Consider the following 21,480-nt stretch of genomic DNA (forward strand, 5'->3'; position numbering starts at 1 on the left):
AGGATTGAAAGGGGCCATGAAATGTCCTTGGCAAACAGGATTAAGGAAATTCTCAAGGTGTTTTACACAAATGTTAATGAGCAAGAGGGTAGTTGGGAAAAGGTTAGGTCTGCTCAGTGACAAAGGTGAGAATTTATGCATGGAGCCGGAGGAAGTGGTTGAGGTCCTGAATGAATATTTTGCATCACTGTTCACAAAGGAAAATGGACATGGTGGGTGGTGAACCTTCAGAGGGGTATGTCACTATTCTGGGTGATGTCAATATGAAAAAAGAGGTGATGTTGGCTGTTTTAAAAAGCATTAAGTTCAGCCCCAGGACCCGATGGATCAATTCCAAAATAGAGGAAGGTGTAGACGAAATTACTGGGTCTTTGTGCAAAATATTTGTATCCTCTTTAGTCATAGGAGAGGTCCTAGAGGACTGGAGAATAGCCAACATTTTTCCTTTGTTTAACTAGGGCAAAAGCAATGTTCTGGAAAATTATAGGCCGGTGAGCCTTTCAACAGTGGTAGGGAAATTTTTGGAGAAGATTCTTAGGAATGGCATTTATTCCTAGTTGGAAAAATATGGACTGATTAGCATTAGGGGTCTGCATGGCTCTGTGTGGGAAAGTTGTGACTCACAAACATGATTAAGCTTTTTGAGGAAGTGTCAAGGATGAGTGATGAGTGTGGTAGATGTCTATATGGAATTTAGGGCCTTTGGCAAGGTCTCTCATGGCAGGCTGATACAAAAGGTAAAGTCACATGGGATCTTTGGTGAGCTGGTGAAATGGATACAGAACTAGATTAATCATAGAAGACAGAGAGTAGCAGTGAAAGGGTGTTTTTCTGTCGAGAGATCTGTGACCATTGGTGTTCCACAGGGATCAGTGTTGACGCCCTGTTGTTTGTAATATGTATAAATGATTTGGAGGAGAATATGCGTGGCCTAAATAGTAAGTTTATGGATGAGCTAAAGATTGGACGAGTTGCAGATAATGGGGAGGATTACCAGAAGATACAGCAGGAAGTGGCCATACAACTGGATAAGGTAGTCAAGAAGGCTTATATAGCATGATTGCCTTCATCAGGCAGGGCATACACTATAAAAACTGGCATGTCACATTGTGCTGACGGAGTTTCAATGTAGATCAGTGAACAGCACAGAGCGTACCTTCAGGAATGCATCGACCAAGGACAAATCTGTAACCTTTGCAACATTTCTTCCTGAAAGTAGACAAACAAACAGAAAGATTAGTAAGCTGCATATTGATTCCATCACTGTCAGTGCTATAGATCCTGAATTGAGTTACAGAACCTGTCATAATCCCACACAATGAGGAAGTTTTTCAGTGATAATGGGAACTGCAGATGCTGGAGAATCCAAGATAATAAAACGTGAGGCTGGATGAACACAACAGGCCCCAGCAGCAGTTGGCTCATTGGATAGCTATGTAAGGCATTGTGTTTATGCCTCCCCACAGTTTGGGGTTATTGAAATATTTCATGAAGACCAAAGACCCCATTCAGCAATTAGTGAGCAGCTAACGACACCACTTTCGACGCTGCTGTGTCTCTCTCCACACGCTGAGGAAAGCAGGAGAAAGCAAGGCCAGCCATGTCCTCAGAAGCTGTTTCATTTGAAGGCTCTCTGATGAAGGGTCTAGGCCCGAAATGTCAGCCTTTGTGCTCCTGAGATGCTGCTTGGCCTGCTGTGTTCATCCAGCTTCACATTTTGTTATCATTTGAAGGCTGTCTGGAGGAGTGTACCCCAGACCAAACTGGGTAAACCTTTCTCTCTGCCTGTCCCACCACTTGGGTTGAAGCTGCAGAATTCTCAGAATCTCAGCACCCCTTGCATTGAGGAGCATCCACACTCCTTGTGGATAATCCACACTGTATGAGTTTGATCATAAACCTTCTACTCTTCTCTGGAGCCTGAGTTTCACTAGCAAGGCCCATTATTGCTCATTCATGAGAGATAATGGAAACTGCAGACGCTGGAGAATCCGAGATAACAAAGTGTGGAGCTGGATGAACACAGCAGGCCAAGTAGCATCTCAGGAGCACAAAAGCTGATGTTTCGGGGCTAGACCTTTTCTGATGAAGGGTCTAGGCCCGAAACGTCAGCTTTTGTGCTCGTAAGATGCTGCTTGGCCTGCTGTGTTCATCCAGCTCCACACTTTGTTATCTCTGTTGCTCATTCATGGTTATCTTTGAACTGAATAGTGTGTTTGGTCATATCAGAGGGCAGTTGAGGGTTAACCTTGTGCAGTGGTAATGTCCCTACCACTGGACTGAGAGGCCCAGGTTCAGTTTCCACCCGCTCCAGAAGTGTGTCATAACATTTCTGAGCAGGTTAATTAGAAAAATAGGTTAATAAAAAAATGTTTGTAAAAAAATGAACGAACTATATTGCTGTGGGCCTAGAGTCGCATATAGTCCAGACCAGATGAGGATAGCAGGTTTCCTCTCTAAAGCATATCAGTGAACCAGATGGGTTGTACAATGAATAGTTTTCTTGGTCACCATCACATTCTACATTTTCATTAATTGAATTTAAATGCCTCCAACCACCATGGTGTGTTATGAATGCACGTCACAGCACTTTAGCCTGGATCTCTGGATTACTCAATAAAAACCAAAAGAACTGCAGATGCTGTAAATCAGAAACAAAAACAAAGTTGCTAGAGACGCTCAGCCGGTCTGGCAGCATCTGTGAAGGAGAAAAGAGTTGACGTTTCAGGTCCGGTGACCCTTCCTCAGAACTTTTCCAGCAACTTTGTTTTTGTCTCTGGATTACTAGTCTAGTGAGATTACCATTATGTCGCTGCCTACAGAGCAGATAACTGTTAATACCTGTCAGCTGAGGGGTGGTAATGGCTTAGTGGTATCTTCGCTGGACTGTTATCCAGAGAATAAGGTCACTTTCAGGGACCTAGTTTCAAATCCCACTACAGTAGAGAGTGGAATTTGAATTCAGTGAAAGTCTGGAATCAAGAGTAAGGATGACCACAAATCCATTGCCGATTATTGTGGAAAAATCCATCTGGTTCGCTGATGTCCTTTAATGAAGGAAGCTGCCATCCTTACCTGGTCTGACCTACATGTGACTCCAGACCCACAGCAATGTGGTTGACTCTTTCCTGCCCTTAGGGATGGGCAATAAGTGCTGGCCTAGCCAGTGACACACTTATGCTGTGCATGAATAAAGAGAAACCTGGACTGAGGTACTGGATGCCAGTTTGCACATGTGAGATGCCATGTCTTACTAAGTTGCCAGAAGCGGATGGTGAAATAAATCGAACTTGAGGATGAATTGTACAATTTAGCTATACCTAGGGTGATTCACCAATGTCTCATCTGGTTGAACCTATTGATCTCACCTTCTCCAATCCTACAGGGCTCAGAGAGGCTCCATTCTTCCCCTTTGTTCCACCACTGGGGGCTGTGCTTTCAGCAATCTCGGGCCTCAGTTTGAGAAGTCCCTCAATTTTTTTGGCTCTCTCTGTCTGCCAAAACACTCTTTCAAATACTTCCTTGACCAACCCTATCCTAATTTCACCTGAAGTGGCTCAGTGTCAAATGCTTATCCCAATGAAGTGGCTTGAGAGCTTTTACTTTGTTAAAGGCTCCATACCAATGCAAGTAGTTGTTGTTAATGATGCTGAAAGGCAGCAGTTAGAGTTTCCTTGCGTTATTTGGCTCATGGATAACACAAGGAAGTATCTTGTGGACAATGTTACATTGTTGAAAGCTCTATATAAATGCAAACTATCACTTTTGGCCTTGAACCCACTCCACAAAATCAGAGTAAAGACTCCTTCTGGCTTCAAGTTGCAACAACCAATTTAAAATGGACTTTAAAAGCCTCTGAATGCCATAAGCTCACAAGAACCGCTCTTAAACAGACAATTTCATTGAGGAAGCAGGTGACAATAGCTTTAGTTAGACTGTGTAGGGCTGGAACATTTGCTTGTGTGGTTGAAGTGAAACTCTACATTAAAGTTCTTCCAGCAATTAGCGCCTGAGCGGTGTCCACTGAAAGCCATACCTTGGCCTTGTTTCTAATCTCTTCCCCCCTAACCCCTCCGATATATCCAGTGACCCCCTTCCACTCAAACCACCTTCACTCAGCCATTGGCCTGAAATGTACAGCTGCTCATCAGCCTCTCCAGTGCAATACAGTCAACAGCCAGCATATCTCCTTGGCACTGATGGGCAGAGAGGCGCTAACCCTCAAATGGTCAGCAGCCCAGAGTGCGCAGACCTCCAACTCCGGAGCCTCAATCCTCAGGGATGGTCACTGTGGTCTAGCAGAGGGGCACCACGCCTCAGGTGAGGGGAAGTTGAGAAGTAGAATTGATCGCAAGCTGTTGGGTGTCACTGTATCACAAAGCAGCCATCCCTCAAAGAGTCGTACAATTCCTACAGTGTGGAAACAGGCCCTTTGACCCACGATGTTGTGCCGAACTTTTACCCTAAACCTAAGGTCTATCTAACCTCCACCCCTACCTTATACATCATCCATATGCCTATCTAATAGCCGCTTAAATGCCCCTAATGAGGCCGACTCCACTACCCTCTCCTGCAATGTATTCCGCGTCCCAGCCATTCTGTGAGTAAAGAACCGACCTCTGACGTCTCCCCTATATCTACCTCCTTTCACTTTAAAACTATGTCCCCTCATAAAAGCTACCTCCACCCTAGGAAAAAGTCTCTGGCTGTCTACTCTATCTATACCTCTGATCATTCTGAACACCTCTATCAAGTCAAGATCCAGACCCAACCCCTGTAACCCACCTAATCTACACATCTCTGGACACTGTGGCACAATTTAGCATGGCCAATCCATCCTAACCTGCACATCTTTGGACTGTGGGAGGAAACCACAATTCGATTCCAGCCTCGGGTAACTGTCTGTGCAGAGTTTGCACATTCTCCCTGTGTCTGCATGGGTTTCCTCTGGGTGCTCCAGTTTCCTCCCACAGTCCAAAGATGTGCAGGCTAGGTGGATTGGCCATGCTAAATTGCCTGTAGTGTTCAGGGGTGTGTGGGTTATGGGGGATGGGTCGGGGTGGGATGCTTCAAGGGGCGGTGTGGACTTGTTGAGCTGAAGGGCCTGTTTCCACACTGTAGGGAATATAATTAAATCTAATTAAAACCAAAGGAAACCCACACAGACACAGGGAGAATGTGCAAACTTCATACAGACAGTCACCTAAGGGTGGAATTGAACCTGGGTCCTTGGCGCTGTGAGGCTGCAGTGCTAACCACTGAGCAACCGTCCTGCCACTTTGTTATAGAAGATAGGAGTCTCTGTTGAGATTTATCCATGCTCCATCCTCCACCTTGGATTACTTAATAGCTGCTAAAAGAAAAAAGTTGCCATCATCCCAGATGGTTGCTCTTCCATTACAGAGAGATCCAGCCAATGTAGCTAACCAACCCACCACCCCCTCACCAAAACATTGCAAGTAGAAGCGGTGCAGACAGTACCCCAGCCACAGGCATGGCTGGATGGCAATGCAGAGAGACGCCAACCTGTCACCTCCATTAAAAATCACCCATCTCTTCTTGTTAACCTGTTTGAATGTCCACTGCCTTTGGCCTTTCAACATGAAATCATTTTGTTTTCTACACTGCATCATATCGCAGAGCTTCCCTTTATTCTTCTTCCAGAACCTTCTCCCTTTCCCTTCCTCAAATCCTTTTACTACATCTTTGACTTCTCTCAGTTCTTGTGACGGGTTATGGAACTGGAACATTAGTTCTGTATTTCTCTCTTTCTCTGCCATTGCTGCATGCCCTGCTTAAGATCTTCTGCATCTGTCTGCTTTTATTTCAGATCTCTAATAACAGCATTATTGTAAAAACCGAAAGAACTGCAGGGCTGTAAATCAGAAATTGCTGTGTAACATCAGCAGGTCTGTCAGCATCTGTGAACAGGAATTAGAGTTAACGTTTCAGGTTGAGTGACTCTTCCTCAGAACTGATGCTAGAAAAATATCAGTTTATATACCGCCATAGAGCTGCACAGCATGGAAACAGACCCTTTGGTCCAACCCTTGCCCATGCTGACCAGATATCCAAATTAATCTAGTCCCATTTGCCAGCAATTGGCCCATATCCCTCTAAACTCTTCCTATTCATGTACAGAGGAGAGGGTGGGGGGAGAGGATAAGGGGGAAACAATAGATGGGCCTAGAGCACAAAGAGAGAAGAACAGTTGAACAGTCAAAGTAGTGGATAACAATCTGGCTAGGAGGGTGAATGATATTAATGGGGACTATTAGTGACTAGCAATGGGTTTTGTGTAGTAGCAGTATTGAGTTGGGATGCAAGTGTGCTGTCAGACCTCAATCTTCCTTGTTCATCACCCTGGTATAATATCAGGCTCTGTTTTGGATGGGGACAGGCAGGTAGTGAGCCGTAAGTGATTAAGATGAATGCGGTGCTGCTAGAAAGCATGAGTAAACCTCCTTTTGTCACATGCAAGCTGCTGTTTCCAATTCTTGCCAAGTCAAACAACTCAAAGCAGTCCGCTGAAATTCCCTGGAAATGATTGTGACAGGGGATGCTCTAGAGGATGCAGTAAAATATACCAGCTGTCCCAAGGAGCTTTTACCATGATATAAATTGTTAATGTCATATTGCACAATTAACTGAGCTTGCAGGCAATAACAGATGGTGTGAAAGCACTTGGTCATCAAAGACTGTGGGAAAGTAGCTGCAGAACTAGGGGTTGTCATAAGGTGGCGCTGTGGTTCTGCAACCATTGGCAAAATCCAGCATCGGGCTCTCTACCATAGACAGTTTACTGCAACTTCGTTAGTTTCACAGTAAACAGTTAGTGCTAAGATTACACATACTTACCTGAGGATAGATACAGAAAATGTTGAAAAACTGTTTACCACTGGCAGAAGAATCGGTAAGCAGAGGACAACAGGTCACTGGCAAAGAAACTGGAAGTGATGAGAGGGAAAGACCCATTTAAGCAGCCGAGCTGTACTAGACTGGAATCGACACCTGGGATGGCAGTGAAGCTTAATGTCTTGCATTGGCACCTCGGGTGGAGTTTTGCATCATTTTATGCAAAAAATCTTTTTATTAAAAAAGACTGGCAAGAGTGGGAGCACATAAGACAGCAAACACCAAGTTGGAAAGAGTGAGACACAAGATGGGACAGGACAAGGACTATTGGTTAGAAAATAACCGTAAGCCATTCAGCCCTTCGAACCTGTTCTGCTATTCAATACGATCGTGGTTGATCATCCAACTTCGTCCCCTGTTCCCACTTTCTCCCTTTGATCCCTTTAGCCCTAAGAATTATATCAAACTTCCTCCTGAAAACTTTCAATGCTTTGGCCTCAACTGCTTTATGTGACAGAGAATTCCGCAGGCTCATCACTCTCTGGGTGAAGAAATTTCTCCTCATCTCAGTCCTAAATGCCTTACCCTTTATCTTTAGACTGCGAGCCCAGGTCCTGGCACGTTGCTATGGGTCTGGCGTCACAGATAAGCCTGGACATGGAATACAGATCTCCCTCCCTGAAGGACACCAGATGTGGGTATGGTGGGCAATTTGTGATCGTCCCAGGGTCACCATCACGGAAATGAGCCTTAGATAAATTTCAGTTTAAATCAGCCTTGGGATAGTTTGCCCTCATCTGCCTGAATTAATCCTGCCACTGAGCCATGGCCGTTTTAGAGCACAGTGAAGGAAGAATGATGCTAGATTCCAGTTCCAGCACCTGATTCACATGTCAATTCTTCATGTATATCTCTGTGGGAGTCTGCTGTGTGCAAATTGGCTGTTGCATTTCCTTCATTCAACAGTGACTACCCTTCAAAATAAGTTTTCAAGTAAACGGCCTCTGTTGAGCATCTTAGGTTTTGGCCTGTATTTAAATGTACAGTTATGTTTCTGTTAGACTTGTCGTCATTTCTGACCTTTCACAACCTTAAAATGAAAGGGACCTCTGTCAGTGCTTCCAAAATCTGAGGGTAAGGCATCTTGTATAGCAGCAGGCTTACAATGTGGCCTTCTCTTCAAAGCACTGCTATGCAGAGTACTCTTGTTAACATGAGGATTGCAGTGGTACCATTTTGCAGCATTTTGGTACATCATTGGGTTGTATATGTGAGAATCAAGCTTAGTAGCTGTGACGTCCTTCACAACAGAGCAATCTGAGTTGTGAGAGCTTAGGCGACTCACGTTTGTCCTTTCTCCTTCATGGGATTCGTGCATTGCTGTCGAGACCAGTATTCGTTGCCTGTCCCCAATTGCCCTTGAACTGAGTGGCTTGTTGGGTCATTTTTGGGGGCTTACAGTTGAGAGTCAGACACATTGCTGTGGGTCTGGATTCCACATGTAGGTCTGGACATAGATCTTAGATTTCCTTCCCGAAAGGACATCAGTGAGCCAGATGTGGGTGTTCACAATCAATAATAGTTACATGGTCACCATCACTGAGGTTAGTTTTATAAAGTACTATAGCATCTTTAAGGGTTTTACAACAGTAAACATGAGTCACTGTGTAGCGTTGCTTAGAAGAGGGTCACTGTGCCTTGCAAGGCTGTAATCCTAAAAAAATACATTAGCCTTGGATCGTGGGTTCCATGTCCCCAGATTGTTAGTTGGGCTTCAGAACGAATACTATTCAATGATTTTCCAAGATGTAACCAAGTTTGGAGGGTTTGAGTTGTAAGGAGAGGCTGGCTTGGCTGGGACCTTCTTCCCCTGGCACATAAGAGACTGAGGAGTGACCTTATAGAGGTGTACTAAATCACGAGAGGCTTAGATAAGGTCAATAGCTAACAGCTTTTCCCCAGGGCAGGGGAGTCTAAAACTAGAGGGCACAGGTTTAAGGTGAGAGGGGAGAGATACAAGAGGATCCAGAGAGGAGTTTTTTTACACAGAGGGTGATGACTGTCTGGAAGTAGTGGAGAACACGAGTATAATTCTGTCATTTAACAAACATTTGAACAGGTACATGGTTGGGATAGTAATGAAGGGATATGGACCGAATGCAGGCAAATTGGGCTAGACTGACTGTGAAAATTGGGCAGCGTTGGCAAGTTGGGTTGAAGGGTTCCGAGCTGTAAGCCTCTATGACTCTACAGGTCTACTACTGTTGCCACTGCAGCACCATTTCCACTGCACTGGAGAGCCCTGGTGAGATGATCAGTGTCTTTAGGAGAGAGTAAAATGGGTGGGGAGGTTGGAGAGACAGAAAGTTACTTCTCAACTCAAAGCAGATTTGAGCTTTTGTTTTGCAAAACTAGTTTCAAGTAACAACCTGGGGGAGGGAAATATGTTTGACAGAAGTCAACAAATGTTCAGCGCAAAGTCATTGTCCATTGTTAGGAGCAGAAAGATCACCGAATGCGAAACCATATGATTGGCACCTGTCTTCAAAAATAAGGAGATCAAGCTGTTACACATCTCCGGGGTCCTGACCATTTACTTTCAAAGCGTAATTTTCTGCAATACTCCACAATATCTCCTTCACATCACTTGGCCTGGGAAAGATGGAATGGGGCTTATTTGGTAGACACAAATGGAAGAGTTCCAGTTATTTCTTCTATAAATGACTGAAAGCCAATGTTGTGTTTGGGGCGGTAAGGATTCTATTTAATGGGATTTAACCCGAACAAAAACACTAGGAAAATATCTATAATGCTTTACCAATGCCATAATAAGTTTTACGATTTTTCCTGGAGATGACAACTGGCCTGAATTTTTCCACTTGAGCAACTTCCGGATTTTGGGCCTAATTTGTTTGGCCTGTCCATGAATAATGGAGCTACAGTGATGTCAAACAAGGACATGGGCTGGAATCAGCTGTTACTATACACTCACCCACTATCATTCACTCTGTGACACTAGGCTGGTTACAATTCCAATCTGGCCCTGAAAGCTCTGAAACATTGTCAAACAGACCTTCAGGAATTGCAGAGACTCTAATCCCGCTTTGCTCCAACTCTGATTTCATTTCTTCTGAAACAAAACTTGAAAGATGTTTTGGAGTGCCATTAAATAATGACTAAAAGCATCAGAACTCAACTAATGCTCACCAGTGTATCCCCACACCCTGGCCTTCACTCCCCCCGTTTATTGGAAACAGAAATTGTAATCAATGCAGGAAGAAAACAGAAATTGCTGGAAAAGCTCAGCAAGTCTGGCAACATCTATGGAAGGAAATCAGAGTTAATGTTTGGTGACCTTTCCTCAGAACAAATGGTAGATGGGAAAAGGATGGTTTTATGCAGTGATTGGGATGGTGGGAGGTAGGAGAGTTAACGATAGATGGAGGTAGAGCCCAAAGAGAGACAAGAACAGTTCGACAAAGGAATGGTTAAAGGTCAGTCTGGGAGCATGAATAGCCACCAATTGGGGACTCTTCATGGCTAATAATGGGTAGCGTATAGTAGCAGCCCCTGTGATAATAAGGCCTAGTGTGTGGGGTTTGGGTAAGGACATGGGAGAAGGTTCCTCAAGTCCTGAAATTGGTGAACTAGATATGGAATACAGAAGGCTGCAGAGTTCCTGAGTGGAAAATTGAGGTGCTGTTCTTTCAGCTTGCACTGAGCTTCACTGGAGCACTGCAGCAAGCCCAATTTAGGGATGTTGGCCAGGGAACAGGGTAGTGTATTGAAGGGGCAGGCAACAGGAGGCTCAGAGTCGTTTTTGCAGATAGAATGTAGGTGTTCCGCAATGCAGTCACCCAGTCTGTATTTTGTTTCTCCAATGTAGAGGGAAGCACATTGTAAGCAGCAATTGCATAGACTAGATTGACTGACACGCAGGTAAAGCGTGGTTTCACCTGGAAGGTATATTTGGGACCTTGGATACTGAGGAGGGAGGAAGTAAACAGACAAAGTGTTGCACCTTCTACGATTGCAGGGGAAAGTGCCTTGGGGCTATATGTTGTGGTGGTGGTTGAGAAAGGGTGGGGGGAGGGGCTTGGGAGTGAAGAAGGAATAGACTAAGCTGTCTCAGAGGGAACAGTCCCGATGCAAGGCTGACAAGGGAGGGGAAATATGTGTCCGGTGGTGGCATTCCATTGGAGGTGGCAGAAATGGCAACTAATGATCCTCTGAATGTGGAAACTGGTGGGATGCTAGGTAAGGTCAAGGGCACCCTATTACTGTTGTGGGAGGGAGAAATGGGGTGAGGGCTGAAGTGCGGGAGATGGGTCAGACCCGGTTGAGGGCCCTGTCAACTACTGCGCTGGGGAATCCTCAGATGAGGAAGATCAACAATGCAGAGTTGGAATCTCAATGGGAGGATTTTCCTATTGGAATGTCAATGGACATTGTCAGAAACTGTGAAAAAACAAACGGGCCAAATGGTCATTCATGGCATTGCCTTGGGGCACTTGCTCATTTCCTATGCAACCTTTCTGGTTGAGCAGCAGCGCGAGCGGGAGCTTGGAGCAGGGGCCTGTCGGGAAGCCGGTGAGTCACGGTTTTTGAATCTATAAAAAGCTTACCTCGTGAATAGGCGGAGGGACGCTGAGCAGGACCAGACACGGGACTGGTGAGTAAGTGAGGTAATATATTTGTGCGGTTGCGTTACCTGAAACACTACCCGGATAGTGTCTCCCACCCATCCTCCTCCTCTAACCAAAAAAAAGGTTCTGTGTGCCTGATTGGTAAGGTAACAAGTTTATTTTTTATTCTTTATTTTTTAAGTCTTGGGAATTTAAAATAATGGGAACGGAGGTCAGGGCAGTTGAATGTTCCTCCTGCAGAATGTGGGAGGTAAGGGTCACCGCTAGTGTCCCTGCTGACTACATCTGCGGGAAGTGCACCCAACTCCAGCTCCTCGAAAACCGCGTTAGGGAACTGGAGCTGGAGCTGTATGAACTTCGGATCATTCGGGAGGCAGAGGGGGTTATTGAGAGGAGTTACAGGGAGGTAGCACTCCTCAAGGAAAAAGGCAGATGGGTTATGGTCAGGGGACAGAAAGGGAGCCGGCAGGCAGTGCAGGGATTCTCTGTGGCCATTCCCCTCAACAATAAGTATACCGTTTTGGACACTGTTGGTGGGGGACGACTTACCAGGGGAAAGCAGTGGGGCACAGGTCTCTGGCACAGAGTCTGTCCCTGCTGCTCACAAGGGAAGGGGGAAGAGGAGCAGAGCATTAGTCATTGGGGACTTCATAGTTAGGGGGACAGATAGGAGGTTCTGTGGGGACAAGAGAGACTCACGGTTGGTGTGTTGCCTCCTAGGTGCCAGGGTGCGTGATGTCTCTGATCGTGTTTTGGGGATCCTTAAGGGAGAGGGGGAGCAGCCCCAAGTCGTGGTCCACATTGGCACCAATGACATAGGTAGGAAGAGAGATGGGGATTTAAGGCAGAAATTCAGGGAGCTAGGATGGAAGCTTAGAGCTAGGACGAACAGAACTGTTGTCTCTGGTTTGTTGCCCGTGCCACGTGCTAGTGAGGTGAGGAATATGGAGAGAGAGGAGTTGAACACGTGGCTACAGGGATGGTGCAGGAGGGAGGGTTTTGGATTCTTGGATAATTGGGGCTCTTTCTGGGGTAGGTGGGACCTCTACAAGCAGGATGGTCTTCACCTGAACCAGAGGGCTACCGATATCCTGGAGGGGGGAAATTTGCTAAGGCTATTTGGGTGGGTTTAAACCAATTCAGCAGGGGGATGGGCACCAAAATTGTAGTTCGACTATCGAAACGGTTGAGAGTAGGGTGGTCCGAAATAAAGTTTCAGGGAAGCAAGATGGCACCGGCAAGGAAGAAGTTGGATTGAAGTGTGTCTACTTCAATGCCAGGAGCGTCCGGAATAAGGTGGGTGAACTTGCAGCATGGGTTAGTACCTGGGACTTCGATGTTGTGGCTATTTCGGAGAAATGGATAGAGCAGGGACAGGAATGGTTGTTGCAGGTTCCAGGATTTAGATGTTTCAGTAAGAACAGAGAAGATGGTAAAAGGGGCGGAGGTGTGGCATTGTTGGTCAAGGACAGTATTACAGTTGCAGAAAGAATGTTTGGGGACTCGTCAACCGAGTTGTATGGGCTGAGGTTAGAAACAGGAAAGGAGAGGTCACCCTGTGGGAGTTTTCTATAGGCCTCCAAATAGTTCCAGAGATGTAGAGGAAAGGATAGCAAAGATGATTCTCGATAGGAGTGAGAGAGACAGGGTAGTTGTAATGGGGGACTTCAACTTTCCAAATATTGACTGGGAACACTATAGTTCGAGTACTATAGATGGGTCCGTTTTTGTCCAGTGTGTGCAGGAGGGCTTCCTGACTCAGTATGTAGATAGGCCAACAAGGGGCGAAGCCACATTAGATTTGGTACTGGGTAATGAGCCCGGCCAGGTGTTAGATTTGGAAGTAGGTGAGTACTTTGGTGATAGCGATCACAATTCTGTTATGCTTACTTTAGTGATGGAAAGGGATAGGTTTATACCACTGGGTAAGAGTTATTGCTGGGGGAAAGGCAATTACGATGAGATTAGGCAAGATTTAGGGAGCATAGGATGGGGAAGGAAACTGCAGGGGATGGGCACATTAGAAATGTGGAGCTTATTCAAGGAAAAGCTCGTGTGTGTCCTAGATAAGTATGTACCTGTCAGGCAGGGAGGAAGCTGTAGACCGCGGGAGCCGTGGTTTACGAAGGAGGTGGAATCTCTGGTCCAGAGGAAGAAGAAGGCTTATGTTAGGATGAGATGTGAAGGCTCAGTTAGGGCGCTTGAAGGCTACGAGGTAGCCAGGAAAGACCTAAAGAGAGAGCTCAGAAGACCCAGGAGGAGACATGAGAAGTTGTTGGCGGATAGGATCAGGGTAAACCCCAAGGCTTTCTACAGGTATTTAAGGAATAAAAGAATGACAAAAGTAAGATTAGGCCCAATCAAGGATAGTAGTGGTAAGTTGTGTGTGGAGTCAGATGAGATAGGAGAAGCGCTAAATGAATATTTTTCAACAGTATTCACTCTAGAAAATGACAATGTTGTCGAGGTGAATACTGAGATACAGGCTACTAGACTAGGTGGGATTGAGGTTCACAAGGAAGAGGTATTAGAAATCCTACAGAGGGTGAAGATAGATAAGTCCCCTGGGCCGGATGGGATTTATCCTCGGATCCTCTGGGAAGCCAGGGAGGAGATTGCCGAGCCTTTGGCATTGATCTTTAACTCGTCATTGTCACCAGGAATCGTGCCAGACGACTGGAGGATAGCGCATGTGGTTCCCCTGTTCAAGAAGGGGAGTAGAGACAACCCTGGTAATTATAGACCAGTGAGCCTTACCTCAGTTGTTGGTAAAGTGTTGGAAAAGGTTATAAGGAATAGGATTTATAATCATCTAGAAAAGAATAAATTGATTAGGGACAGTCAGCACGGTTTTGTGAAGTGAAGGTCGTGCCTCAGAAACCTTATTGAGTTCTTTGAGAAGGTGACCAAACAGGTAGATGAGAGTAAACTGGTTGACGTGGTGTATATGGATTTCAGCAAGGCGTTCGATAAGGTTCCCCACAATAGGCTATTGTACAAAATGCGGAGGAATGGGATTGTGGGAGATATAGCAGTTTGGATCGGAAATTGGCTAGCTGAAAGAAGACAGAGGGTGGTAGTTGATGGGAAATGTTCATCCTGGAGACCAGTCACTAGTGGTGTACCGCAAGGGTCGATGTTGGGTCTACTGCTGTTTGTCATTTTTATAAATGACCTGGATGAGGGCGTAGAAGGATGGGTTAGTAAATTTGCAGATGACACTAAGGTTGGTGGAGTTGTGGATAGTGACGAAGGATGCTGTAGGTTGTAGTGAGACATAGATAAGCTGCAGAGCTGGGCTGAGAGGTGGCAAATGGAGTTTAATGCAGACAAGTGTGAGGTGATGCACTTTGGTAGGAGTAACCGGAAGACAAAGTACAGGGCTAATGGTAAGATTCTTAGTAGTGTAGATGAGCAGAGAGATCTCGGTGTCCATGTACACAGATCCTTGAAAGTTTCCACCCAGGTTGACAGGGCTGTTAAGAAGGCATACAGTGTTTTAGCTTTTATTAATAGAGGGATTGAGTTCCGGAACCAAGAAGTTATGGTGAAGCTGTACAAAACTCTGGTGCGGCTGCACTTGGAGTATTGTGTACAGTTCTGGTCACCGCATTATAAGGATGTGGAAGCTTTGGAAAGGGTGCAGAGGAGACTTACTAGGATGTTGCCTGGTATGGAGGGAAGGTCTTACGAGGAAAGGCTGAGGGACTTGAGGCTGTTTTCATTAGAGAGAAGAAGGTTGAGAGCTGACTTAATTGAAACATATAAAATAATCAGAGGGTTAGATAGGGTGGATAGGGAGAGCCTTTTTCCTAGGATGGTGACGGCGAGCACGAGGGGGCATAGCTTTAAATTGAGGGGTGAGATGTTAGAGGTAGTTTCTTTACTCAGAGAGTAGTAAGGGAATGGAACGCTTTGCCTGCAACGGTAGTAGATTCGCCAACTTTAGGTACATTTAAGTCGTCATTGGATAAGCATATGGATGTGCATGGAATAGTGTAGGTTAGATGGGCTTGAGATCGGTATGACAGGTCGGCACAACATCGAGGGCCGAAGGGCCTGTACTGTGCTGTAATGTTCTATGTTCTATGTGTTACATTTGGAAGATTGGTAACAGCCAGAACATTACTCCCTGATTTCCTGAAATCAAACTCGATACCTACTCAAACTTAAAAGTAAGCTCTGTGCTTCAATTCGCTGACCAATGTCTTTCTGAAACACAGTTAGCAGGAAGCTAAAGATGTAATAGCTTGAATTACATTGGAGTCAGGAGTTTGCAGGTGCATGTTCCATCTCAGAGACTTTAGTGTCAAATTAGATCCGATACGCTAGCGCAGTACTGAGGGTGTGCTGCACTGTCAAAGTTGTCATTGTATTGAAAAAACATTAGGCCAAAACTCTGACTGCCATCATAGGTTTAATAAGGTCTTTCCGTGAAGAATAGGGGATCACTGCAGTCCTGATTTATCCCTCAATCAGCCTCACTAAAAGCAAACTTCTGGTCATTGCTGTTTATGTACATTAGCAATAAAAAGAACGACAGATGCTGGAAATCTGAAACAAAAACAGGAAGTGTAGAGAAACTTACCTCTTTCTATATACATTGGTTTATGACTCGCCTACTTTACAGCAGTAACTACGCCTGAAAATAACTTCAGGACTTTGGGATGTGTTGAGGTCATGAAAGATGCAAATAGTGATGCTTTTCTTGGAAATAGTTTCATAAACAAATGGGATATAAAATAATATTCAATGAAATGATGTGTACAGCATTTAGAAAAGTTGGTGATATCCACAAAGCTGAACTAGTGCTAAACATGACATTTTTCCCCACAGCATGAAGACTCAATTGGAGCACATCCTAGTGACATCGGGTTATAAATGATGAAGGTGACAATAGTGGAAGAAGTGGAGCACTGTTACCACAGCTAGCAAACAGCTGGACCCACCATAACCCAAAGTCAAAAAGGTTATTGGCTTAATGATGTATAATTCAACTGTGTCAGAATCCTGGCCTCCAGGACTTGGGGGGGTGGGGGGGGGAAGCACAGTGTGGTTTGATGTGGTACAATTGTCAGCTAAAAATAGAATTGTAGCCACACGACACTGTAAACTATTCATGGCAGGACTGCAAGAGCTGTTACTGCTTCATCTCAACATTCAGTTGGACATTTCTTAGGACATGAGTCATCTCCCCATCCCACAGATGCCTTTATCTACCTCCAATACTTTGCCCAACCTGGACTCTTCGCTGTAGCCTTATACCTGCACTCGTTGATTGAGAATTGTTGACGTGACATCGGTCGCCTTGGTTTCTCTGCCCCCGTTCTCCCTTACCCATTCAAATGTATCTCCCTCTGAGCTGACTGCACTTTACAGACTCAGATCCAACCCTGGCTTAGTCATCAAGCCCCTCGACAAGGGGTGGTGCTGCTGTAGTCTGGGGTACTGACCTCTACATTGCAGAAGCTGAGCCCTAACTCTTGAGTACCTCCTCCTATTTCCTCCTGGACCATGACCCTACCATTTTGCATCAAGCCACTGTGTGCATATCAGTCACTGATCTCATCTCATCTGGGATCTCTCCCCACCGCCTCCAAGCTCATAGTCCCTCAACCCTGTACATCTTGCTCTACCTTCTCCCCAAAATCTACAAACAGGACTGCCCAGGCAGATCCATTGTTTATGTCTGTTCCTGCCCCACAGAACTCATCTCTACCTACTCCAACCTGATGTCTTTCTCTCTTTGTCCAATCCCTTCCCACTTACGTCATGATTCTTTTGATGCTTTATGTCAGTTTCAGAATTTCCAGTTTACCAAGTGACGTGCAGGCCTTTTACACATCCATCCTCCATCAGGATGGTCTCAGTGTTCTCTCCTTCTTCCTGGATAAAAGGCCTGATACCGTTCCCACCCATTGTCACCCTCCTTTGCCTGGTCAAGCTTGTCCTCACCCTGAACAACTTCTCTTTTAACTCGTCTCATTTCCTTCATGTCAGATGCCTCAGTTATACCTGTCTCTTTGTGGGGTATTGCTCCTCTCCTTTTCCAGACTCCACCCTCAACTCCTTCTCCGGTATATCGATGGCACTTCATTCTCCTGTTCGGAACTGGAAAAATTGATCAATTTCACTTCCAATTTCCACACTGCTCTCACCTTTGCCCATTACATTTCTGACTCCTCCCTTCCCCTGCTTTGACATTCCAGGGATAGGCTGGCCAGCAATGTCAATTACAAACCCATGACCTCACTCAGTTACCTAGACTATACATCCTCACACCATGCTTCGTGTATGGACTCCATCCCACTCGCTTAGTCTCTCCATCTGTGCCACATTTGATCTGACGACGCCCTGGCCACAGGGGTTCCTTAGAAATGTCCACCTATTCCCTCAGCTGAGGATTCCCCAGCACTGTAGTTGACAAGGCCCTCAGCTGGGTCCTGCACTTCAGCCCTCACCCTCTCCCCTCCCTCCCACAACAACACTAGTGTCCTCCTGGTCCTCACCCCATCAGCATTCACATCCAAAGGATCACAAGCCATCATTTCTGTCATCTCTAGGGGGATGCCATCACCAACCACATATACCATTCCCCTCCTTTTTCAGCATTCTTCAGGGACCATTCCCTCCAGGACACCCTTGATCCACTCCTTCTCCATTCTTAGCACAACCCCACAGCTCCACAACACCTTCCCATAACACCTGCGTGTTTACTTCACTCCCTCCTCACTGTCCAAGGCGCCAGACCCACCTTGCAAGTGAAGTGGCAATGTACCTGTACTGCGCTCAACCTAGTCTTACTGTTCATTACTCACAGTGTGGTCTCCTCTATCTTAAACCATAAGACATAGGAGCAAAAATTAGGCCATTCAGCCCATCAAGTCAGCTCCGCCATTCAATCATGGCTGATAAGTTTCTCAACCCCATTCTCCCTGTAACCTTTGATCCCCTTGATAGTCAAGAACCTGTCTATCTAAGTCTTAAATGTACTCAAAGACCTGGCCTCCACAGCCTTCTATGGCATTGAATTACATAGATTCGCCACTCTCTGGCTGAAGAAGATTCTCCTTATCTCTGTTCTAAAAGGTCCTTCCTTTACTCTAAGGCTGTGCCTTCAGGTCCTAGTCTCTCCTACCAATGGAAGCATCTTCCTAACATCCATTCTGTCCAGGCCATTTGGTATTCTGTATGTTATTGGAGAGACAAAGTGCTGACTGGGTGATGTCTTCGCAGAACACCCACATTCTGTACCTAAAAAAGACCCTGAACTTCCAGTTGCCTGTCGCTTCAAACACCATCCTGTTCCCTGACCAGCATCTGTGTCTTGGGCTTGCTGCAGTGCCCCACTGAAGCTCGGTCCAAGGTAGAAGAACAGCATCACATTTTCCACTTGGGCATACTGCAACCTCTGGGACTCAACATCGAGCTCAGTAACTTTAGAGCCTGATTCCATCCTTTCATGCTTATTACTGTAAGACCATGCCTGGTCCTGTGACATGGATTGGTCACAGCCTACTCTCAGCAGTCATGGCAACTTCTGCTCAACAAAATAATCGCAGAACTGCAGTTGCTGGAAATCAGAAACTAAAACAGAAATTTCTGGAGAAACTCAGCAGGTCCTACAGCATCTGTGGAGAGAAAGCAGAGTAAATGTTTTGCGTCCAGTGACCCTCCTTCAGAATGGTTACTATTATATTACCATTTTACATTACCATCTGTATGGCTTATTCAGTTTCTCTTCTGTCCCAGCCTACTATCAATAATCCCCTCATCTGCCTACCCTCTTTCATATATCTTTCTCTCAGCTTCGTCTCCACTTAACCACTCACCGCTCCCCAACTCACCCAACCACTTCTTTAGTATAAACACCACCTTTTCCTGGCTGTTATCAGTTCTGAAGGAGGGTCACTGGACTCGAAACGCTACCTGTGCTTTCTGTCCCCACGGCTTAACAGCTCAGGTTTGAAGGGGGAAATCTAACAGCACAATGGCTAGTTAATGGTGAGGCAACAGCCAAGTGGTATTATCACTGGACTGTTAATCCAGAGAACCAGGTAATGTTTTGGGGATAACAAAGTGTGGAGCTGGATGAACACAGCAGGCCAAGCAGCATCTCAGGAGTACATAAGCTGACGTTTCGGGCCTAGACCCTTCATCAGACCTCTCTGATGAAGGGTCTAGACCCGAAACGTCAGCTTTTGAGCTCCTGAGATGCTGCTTGGCCTGCTGTGTTCATCCAGCTCCACACTTTGTTATCTTGGATTCTCCAGCATCTGCAGTTCCCATTATCCCTGATACAATGTTCTGGGGACCTGGGTTCAAATCCTGCCATGGCAGTCGGTGGAATTTGAATTCTATAAAAATCTGAAATCTAATGATGAGCGTGAATCCAATGTCAAGAAAAACCCACCTGGTTCACTAATGTCTGATAGGGAATGAAACTGCCATCCACACCTGGTCTAGCTTACATTCTTCTCTAGACTGGCAGCATTGTGACTGACGCCTCAGTGTTTCCCCAGAAATTGGGGATGGGTATAAATGCTGGCCTAGCCTGTGATGCCCTCATCCTGTGGATGAATTTTTTTTAAAATGCCTGCTTCTGAGTCAGCAGCTCCAAGTTTGAGAATTGGGCCAGGACTGGATGGCGAAGGAAGGTGCATTTGGACCAAGGCCAAGCAATTTGAGGATTACCTGTAAATCCTTCCAACGCACACGACCATGGCAGCTGGATGAGCAGGGTGGGTGGGGGGAGAAATTCCTGCCCAGCTATGAGATGGACATTTGCAGATTCTACCATCACTATCCCTAGCTCCAGACTGCAGTATAGATGTAAAAGTGCGAGCTGTCACAGTGATTTGGACCCCTCACCAAATGAACCGCGGGCTCGAATGGTTTACCCTGGTTCCTGGCCTATCAAATGGCACAGCAGGCTCGAGAAGCTAAATTGCCTACTCTTGCTGTCAGGGTTTATGCACTATGTCAACCAACGTGCACGCACATATGTAACTGTATATACTCTAGCTTAAAAAGACAATTATATGGTCACCAACTTACTTATTTAAGTAAGATTGGCTAAAGTTTGGAGCATTTACAATTGAGGACATGTAGAAAGAACAAGCTCATAAACTTACAAAAGGAATGTGCTCCCATGTGAATCAAATCCGGTTCCATTGCAAACACAGGGCCAGATTTGAACTCTGTGTGAGCGAGTCAGTGTTTTGCACCACTTGAAGTCTAGCACAATATGCTCAACAGTGATTCCTCCTGGAAACTGGCAGGAAGGGAGATTTTGCTGAATGGCACCATCAGTGGAATTGTATCCAATTCCATAAATAGCACTACCTGTGATCGTCAGTGTCTGCAAACAGATTGCTCATTCTGACACACCTGGGTTGTAGATGTGTCAGTAGGTATTCATGCGATGCTCACTAACACTGGTAACTTGATTCGGTTTATTTCTGTCTGTCTCTCTCTCACACACACACACACATATACTTGACCACTGGGAAGACTGTCATTATAACTATCGGCTCGACTAGTAGCAGCCTCAACAATCAGTCGCAAGGCCCAGGGATCAAGTCCTGCTCTGGGCCTCAAGTGAAAAAAATCAAGGCCAGCGCTCAGTGCAGTGGCAGAGGGGGAGTGCGACATTGTTGGAGATGCTACCCATATATGAGGCAAATAAACCGAGGCTCTGTCAGGCTGTTTTCCTGGCTGTAAAATATCTTATGGCATTATTCTGAAGAAGAGGATAGTAGCTCTCCTCTGTGTTCTGGTCAATACATATCTCTGAATTACCATCACTGCACACTGCTGTTCATGGGAGCTAGCTATGTGCAACAACAGTGACCTCACTTCAAAAGTTCTTCATTGGCTGTGAAAAATACAAGACGATTAAGAGGCTTTTCAGGGTTTTGCTTTGGGAACAATATTCACTCAAGCAACATAACGCATATCTCTTCTCAATAAAACTTAG

General features: G+C 45.6%; 1 protein-coding gene across 2 annotated transcripts in view; it reads right to left on the reverse strand.

The window, feature by feature from the left end:
* The window catches only part of LOC125446728 (collagen and calcium-binding EGF domain-containing protein 1-like), a 162,931-nt gene that overhangs the window by 72,729 nt on the left and 68,722 nt on the right, over window positions 1–21,480 (reverse strand). For both annotated transcript variants that reach the window (XM_059640194.1, XM_048520487.2), the window contains exon 3: window positions 1,157–1,209. In XM_059640194.1, coding sequence (XP_059496177.1) covers window positions 1,157–1,209 — 53 coding nt within the window. The remainder of the gene's footprint in view (window positions 1–1,156; window positions 1,210–21,480) is intronic.

The sequence above is a fragment of the Stegostoma tigrinum genome, chromosome 36, assembly GCF_030684315.1.
Source record: "Stegostoma tigrinum isolate sSteTig4 chromosome 36, sSteTig4.hap1, whole genome shotgun sequence".
Classification (NCBI taxonomy): Eukaryota; Metazoa; Chordata; class Chondrichthyes; order Orectolobiformes; family Stegostomatidae; genus Stegostoma; species Stegostoma tigrinum.